General features: G+C 39.2%; 1 protein-coding gene across 1 annotated transcript in view; it reads left to right on the top strand.

Annotated features, from left to right (window-relative positions):
• Positions 1 to 411: 411 nt before the first annotated feature.
• Positions 412 to 7999, top strand: part of LOC107286046 (microfibril-associated glycoprotein 4) — a 15844-nt gene continuing 8256 nt past the window's right edge. The window contains exons 1-2 of the mRNA XM_015814340.1: positions 412 to 602; positions 4452 to 4542. Of these exons, the coding sequence (XP_015669826.1) occupies positions 597 to 602; positions 4452 to 4542 (97 nt within the window). The 5' untranslated portion in view covers positions 412 to 596. The remainder of the gene's footprint in view (positions 603 to 4451; positions 4543 to 7999) is intronic.

Consider the following 7999-nt stretch of genomic DNA (forward strand, 5'->3'; position numbering starts at 1 on the left):
CTCTAGGTTTTGAGCCATTACTATGTCACACCCTTCTTTCACAGTAAAGAATACTAACTTCAATATCATCATTTTTTATTTCACTGGAAGTCCCTCTTTGGGACTTCATAAAATCCACCCAAATGTTCTGGCTCTGAAGAATATTTTCTCCCATCTAAAGTTAAAATTTAACACCTTTTCCAATATGTTCATACAAACACAGAGACAGAGAGAGATGTGGGGGAAGTCTGCTTGCACATATGTGAGAAAGGCATATTACAACATTATGTTCATGCCAAGAGCCTGGAAAACATCTAGCTCTTGGCTTGTTCCATGTTTCCCCTCTTCTCTCCAATTTTTCATTTCCTGCCTTGCTTTTCTATAACACATTCTTGCCCCCCCTTTTCCCCTCCCAACTTTTCTTTGGGCTATAAATCCAGAATTTACACATCATGTCTGTTCCTTGGCTTGGGGTATGTTAGTGGGCAGGAGCAGTGTGGGTGGGAGGTGTACAGCTAAAGGCCTGCAAAGGAGACTGAAAGAAGCAGCTTCAAAAGAAAACAGAAAGTTCTATACACAGAGCCACAGAAGTGTCAGCTCAGGAACCACAGAACAACATGAAGGTAAGTCAGTGAAGAATCTGAAGCTTGGGGGCAACAGATAATTTTGGAAGGGAGGTGAATTAGGCTGTGAACTAAGGTTTGATTTTTTTTCCCCCATTTGGACTTTGGTATTCTCTCCTCACTCCCAATCAAATTAATTTTTGTAATGGTCTATTTCAATGTCATATGTGATGAATGAAATTTGCAGTTAGAAGAAATGGGGAAAGCCAGCTTCAGTAACTTTTAGATATGATGGCTGAATGTGAGAACTGAGACCCAGAATGGTGGAGGGATTAAGGTGTTGGACTAAGATTAGGGCTTGACAGATTCATGTCTACTTTGTCTTTAGGTAGAATCAGCCATTAAATCTCACTGGGTAACTTTTGGCCAGTCCCTTTCTCTGGGCCCAGCCTACTTCACTAGGTTTTAGCTGTGAGGATTAAATGAAGGAAGATCTCTCTATGTATTCCTGGAGTAAAGGCAGGATATAAAATTAATACATTGTAAAGATATCCTCCCAATACAGATGTATGATAGATGTGACAAACATTTTGCCAAGACATTCCTGAAGGATTCTATTTAGTCATTGTAGGGAAGAAAAATGCTAAACGAAACAGACCTTTCTTTTGATATGGCTGGATTTCCTTGTCTTCTTAAATCCTGACATTTGTTTTCCCTATCATGAAGTTGATTCCTTAAACAAAAGGGATGTTTACTTTCTCTCTCTGTAATACTATTAAGGGATTGCTTTCCAAAGACATATTGAATCATGGACTGCTTAGCTACTCTATTTTTGTTCTGTAACAAAAGAGAAATGGTTTCCTTCATATCCAAGATAGTGAAATTACAAGGGCTAATTGATCAGGGTAAATCTTCTCAATATCTAATTAGTACCTAATACGATTCTATGAAATGAATCATTTCATACAAAATACTTTGCAAAATTAATGGGGAGGAGAGGAAAATTGCCCTGATTCCCTATAAATGAAAAGAGATATGGGAATATTAATTTTCACAGAGCAAAATGATTAATGAGAAATGGACAGAATGAGAAGCTGCAGGTTATTTTAAAAAATGAATGTGAACCAATATGACTGTATGAACTATAGTATGGGAATATCTTTTTTCAGACATTTGTAATCAAAGCTGCAATTGAGTCAGATGTGCTCCTTCTGATCTCTAGAGTATCTCTGACCATGTAACTTCATATGTATAGAATATCTAGAATACTGACTGTTGATTGCATGAAGAAAGCTTGCTGGCCCATATTTTGCATGAATGTACTTCTGCATAGTTTCATCAGGAATGGAGACTATCATCCCAGTTTCCATTCCACACATCAATTTATATTCTAGTAGAATACTGTTTATTGTAGAGAGCTTTTCTGTATTCATGCCAGAATCAAACTTAAGGTTACCTACTTGTTATACTTCATAGTCTGACATGTGACCCCCTAAATATAAACTGGTTGGAGGGATGACTGGGGGACATGATGTCGAGACAGAAAGAACTTCCTCAATGTTTCATATGCATTGTTTTTTGCTTGCTTGCAAATCTTACTGAAGGTATTCTAGAGATGAGCTATGATTTCATCCTAATTTCTTTAAGGGCTTGACTACAATCTTAAATACATTAATGAGAAAATGAGCAACACTATACAACAGTGTTACTTAACGTTGGCAACTTAAAGATGTGTGGACTTCAATTGGCTGGGGAATTCTGAGAGTTGAAGTCCATACATCTTCAAGTTGCTAAGGTTGAGAAACATTGCTATACAGGTAGTCCTCGACTTACAGCAGTTCATTTAATGACCATTTGAAGTTACAACGGCATTGAAAAAAGTGACTTATGAGCATTTTTCACACTTATGACTGTTGCAGCATCCCCATAATCACGTGATTTACATTTGGATGCTTGACAACTGACTCACATTTATGACTGTTGCAGTGTCCGGGGGTCACGTGATCACCTTTTGCAACTTTCTGACAAGCAAAGTCAATGGGGAAACCATATTAACTTAACTACCATTTTACTAATTTAACAACTGCAGTGTTTCACTTAACAAACATGGCAAGAAAAGTCGTAAAATGTGACAAAGCTCACTTAACAAATTTCTCACTTAGCAACAAAAATTTGGGGCTCAATTATGGCCATACATTGAGGACTACCTATACACTATAGGTCAGAGCTTCAAATAAAAGAATACATGCAGCTTAACTATATGTAATTTTTCATTCTAATCCCCATATCTTCTTCATTGGTTCTTCATTTAGCAAGAGTACAGTGTATTTCCAGAAAAGCAGATAGATACCTATTTTGTTTTACAAGTAGGATGCAAATTCACAAACTTTAAAACAAAACAGACAATAATAACAACAGCAGCAAACCAGAATATAGTATGTAAATATTTTATTTAAAAAGTAAGTAACTGGAACATGTATACATTCAACAAATTGGCAAATCTGGTTAAAATGTTTTTGTGATGCATTTTTCTCTTCGATGTCAGGCCACAGCCAAAATAAACTTCTGAGGCCAAGAAAAACAACAGAGTACACAAAAGTTTCTACCTAAACTATCTAACCTGTGAATTGTTGAAAGATTGTCAAAGTTAAAGAGAATATGAATATGAATAATGGTAGATGAACTTTGGAGTTTTCCTTCTAAATTCTCCCACTTTTGGAACTAACAAATATTAATTAATGTTGGACCAGAGAGGGAAAAGCATCTATTTGCCAGTTTCTGAATCTTAATATTTAGGGCTTCTTGTGACCTGAACATTAGACCCGTCATCATGAGGTAATGTCTCCAAATCAAGTTCTCTAGCAGTATCCACGTTTCTTGCTGTTTGCCTCACAATGACAAAAGCCACATTCCAGCACCATACTGCAAGATCTTCCCCTTTGGAGCAGGCATGCAAGATTGCAACACACTTACAAAAGGGGCAGGGTTTGTATTGCACCACAACAAGGCCACTTTCATCAACCTGATTCCTTTTGTTCCTTCTACAGGCACTGCTGTGACTAATAAATAAGTAGGCAACTTTTCAAGCTTCAACTGCCAGGTTTATATTGTGATATATTTCCATCTCTAACTAATATTTCTCTATATTCAACCAATGAATCCATTTCTCTCTCTCACACTCTCTCTCTTTTTACATTGCCATAAAACTTTGAGCACTAGAGCTCATATCATCACTAACAAAGAAGTTTGTTGGGCCTTCAGCAAGCTTCTGAACCCAAGAAAATGTTCATTCACATTTTTCATTTGAGACAGCAAAATCTGATTTTTATCTTTTGCCACGGTAATATTTAATGTGAAAATGACCAAAAGAAAGGGTTCAACATAAATAAGCCCTGGGCAAGTTAAGCACACATTTCAGATTTCTGTTTTTATTTTTCTTGGTAGACAATGCCAATTATATTAGGACAGTGTCTTTCCCAGCCAGAAAGACTTGCTCTGAATTAGGCAGTATATACTGTATATTATAATCACACAGTCAGACAGATGTTTAGACTAGATTTGGCATTTTTGTCCATCCAACAAGTCCTTTCCAAGGACCTGAGATAGGCAGATATTGTTGTTTAATAATAATATATTGTCACAAGTTGTAAGTTGTTCCAAGTAAAGCTGCCTTCTGCAATTTACTGGTGGTGATTTTGTCAATACTGATAGTGTTCAAGTAGTGTTCCAAATGTTTTGGAATTGCATCCAAGTTGCCTGTCTGTAATATCTTTGCTTTCCTTTGTCACATTCATTCTACTTCTATTTGCAGATCTTTATAAAACAATGACAATTATATTATTGTTAATAATAAGGTGCCTCTTTCTTCAGTATGTACCTTGGATGACAAGTCATGCTTTTTCATTTTAGCTTTCTCAGGCCTCCTCATTTCTGCCCATCTCTCTGTTCCTCCTTTTACTTCTTCAGCTGCCAACATTGCAAGGACAGGCCATCAACTCAGGTAAGTGCTCTTGAGGCTGATTTATGGCACATACTCAGAATCCTCTATATGCTCTTTCCACATTATGTCGACTGAAAAAAGGCAGTAATACCAGCTTTAGATGAAGTAATTTCAGCCATCTTTAGGTTGGACAAGAAAGAATTCTTATCTAAGATTATGAAAACCTGCTTGTCAATATAGATCAGGGCTTTTCAACCTTTTCATCCATTGTACCATTTTTAGGATATGGCAATATCCGAGTACCACCAGTCGCCTAGCAAGGTGTCAAAAACTTGATGACCCCCCCCCCAAAAGGAAAAAAGTGATAAAGTACAGGTAGTCCTCGACTTAAAACAGTTCGCTTAGTGACTGTTCGAAGTTACAATGGCACTGAAAAAAGTGCACCCCAAGCCACAGCTGAACAAGACACCTGCCTGCCCACCCGGCGGCGCTCTTCCTCCAGTCTGAGGTTTCCATTGTTGTGAGCATTTCTGTTGAGGATTGGCAGCGGGGATGGGATGAGGGGGTGTTTGGTTTTTATTCCCCCAGTCTGCTGGGTGGTTGCAGCAGGGTTTGGTCACTTCACATGACCCTGGGACACTGTGACCATCATAAATATGAATCAGTTGCCAAGCATCTGAATGTAAATCACAAAAACCTGGAGATGCTGCAACATTCCAACTGATCAATGCTTCTTCTGGGCTCAGCAGAAGCACCAGGATCAGCACCGAGCTCTAGCTGGAGCCTGGCGCTGATCCTGGCACTTCTGCTGAGCCCTGGCAGCCCTGCAGCTCCAGCCATCTCTCGCTCAGGCTTGTGCGGTGCTGCCACCGGTTCAGCTCATTCCCCTTCCCCACTACTTTTCTAGGATGTTTGTATACCACCTGCCAGGTGCCAATGTACCACAGGTGGTACCCATACCATTGGTTGAAAAGCCCTGATATAGATGATACAGAACCTGTTATGACTCAGGGGCATAGAATTCTTTAAACCCTAAAACAAGCCTCTCAGATGCCTCTCCCTATTCTAACTTTTTTTTGTGCCTTCAAGTCAATCTATACTACTGACTGATTGGAAAGTTCCTTCAGTTCTCTTGGCAAAGTTTCAGAAGTGGTTTACCATTGTCTACTTTCTAAGGCTGAGAGAAAATGACTGGCCCAAGGTCAATCTGGCTTTGTCCATAAGATAGACTAGAACTCACGGTCTCCTGGATTGTAGCCTGATGCTTTAACCATCATACCAAACTGGGTCTCCATTCCAACTTGATTCATTAGTTAAAGACTTCAGGGTTTCATGTGTTCCAGTGCTTGTGGTTTCCCTGACAAGCTTCTGCTAGGGAGAAAAGGCAGCAGCTCAGAATGCTCTCCTGGGAGTGCAGTACTGCCAGAAAATTGTGCTAGTACTTGGGTTATTGGATGGAGTCTATGATAATTCACTATGGCCAACTCGCCATGGCCAATTCACCACAGCCAACTTGCCACAGGCAACTTGCTGCAGGCAACCATGAGATAATTCACTGCGGGACAAGAGTTACACAAATATCAAAGAAATGGTGGGATGGAATCATTAAAAAAGGATGCAAAAGGAAGGACAGGGTGAAATATGAATGACAAAAATTACAACATTTTTTTATTTATTTCAAATAATTAAATCGAATTGTTAAATTGTCCTGCAACAAGTTGTCCCGCAGCGAGATGGTCATGGTGAATTGTCCCCTTCCGTATTAGAAGTGGGTTGAAAAAATCCTGATGATTCCTAGATAGCACCAACAATACAGAAACTTATCTATCTCTTTCCTGCCACTTAGTGACTGACCTAGGAGTACATGTTATGCTTATGTATTGTCTGTCAGGGAACCCTCAGCCATTATATTGCTCCCAGAAAATGATTATTTATGGTTGCATATCAGCTCTACAAGAGATCACAACCAGCTTTGTTTTCTAAAGATTATAGGTTCAACTAAGGGTTCTTAGAACTATGACCATTTACCCAGTCTGAAGTGTATCAATGTCATTGGCATGACTCAGTATAAAGCACCTTCCTCTACTATTAAATAGACCACTTGTGCTAAAAAGTAAAGAAACTCTCAAGTCGAGCTTAACTCTTGATGATTCTGACTGTGAAGCTTTTTTGGCAACTTTATGAAAGTTTGCCATTGTTTTGTGGTTTCTTTGATTTCCTAATCTAGCTAACAAGCATGGCATTCCATAATCCTCCGGATCCAAATACTAATCAGGGCTGACCCTACATGCCTTCTGAGATCAGCCAAGTCCATTTGTTAAAACATTTCAAGACAGATAAACTTTTACTGCCAGAACTGCTCTTTGCATACATTTTTTTTAAATTTGGGCCAGCACTAGTCTGCCGAGCAGACTGGGCCATTTTTTAACAATAAATGAAGAACATCAAAACATAGTCCACTTTCAGGCAAGCACAAAAGACACAAACAAGCATTTAAATTATCTTTTCAGCTTCTGAACAGCTGTTTGCAATCAAATTGGACAGAAAAATACACTGTTTCCAGTTAGCCAGAAAGTCTCCTCTTGGGAGGTCATTTGTGGCTTGCAGCTTGCCTGACCTGGCTTACATTACAGCATCTTTTGCCTTTTTAATCATATGATCTTTTCACTATAGTTAAATACAGTGTTCTGGAATATCCAAAATAGCAATAGCACTTAGACTTATATACCGCTTCACAGTGATTTACAGCCCTCTCTAAGTGGTTTACAGAGTCAGCATATTGCCCCCAACAATCTGGGTCCTCATTTTACCGACCTCAGAAGGATGGAAGGCTGAGTCAACCTTGAGCTGGTCAGAATTGAACTGCTGGCATTCAGCAGAATTAACCTCCAATAATGGTGTCAGCTTTATCAGGTGGACTAGACAAAAAACAAGACTGGATAAACTAATACCACTCTAGTGTAAAGCTACATTAGCATGAAAATACAATTCTCTTGCCATCTCCTTTACAGCATGATAATTTAGGGAAAGTCCCTCCTCAGTCTCTTGCCCTTCCTATTATGGAGCTGTAGGCTATGCTGTCTCTTATCTGACCATTCACCTGGCTTCCTAAGATAATTCCCACATGCCATTATAAAGGAGAGTGCCAGCCTTGAGCTATGGTCTTATCCTTAGCACAGAAGATGCATTGAAAATCTCTGTTCATTATTATCCATACTCACAACATCAGCAATCTGTTGTAATCTGTTGGGATAATAAAACAGAGTTTTGTATTCCATATATATTATTGGAAGAAGAATAGAATTTCAATGAAGTAGGCAATGTTAGATCGCGCAGGCAGTAAGACACGAGTCGAGTGACAGTCAGCTCTCGGTTTATTGGCAAGGCATCAAGTAAATCCGGACTGGCTCTCTGGGCCAGGGGAGCCCTCTTTTATGGGATTCCCCTGGCTTGTAATCACACAATTCCATTGGCTGGCAAGACCCTGTTGCTAGTTAGCCAACCAGCAACGGGCATG

The sequence above is a fragment of the Protobothrops mucrosquamatus genome, unplaced genomic scaffold, assembly GCF_001527695.2.
Source record: "Protobothrops mucrosquamatus isolate PMUCROS unplaced genomic scaffold, P.Mucros_1.0 scaffold239, whole genome shotgun sequence".
Lineage (NCBI taxonomy): Eukaryota > Metazoa > Chordata > Lepidosauria > Squamata > Viperidae > Protobothrops > Protobothrops mucrosquamatus.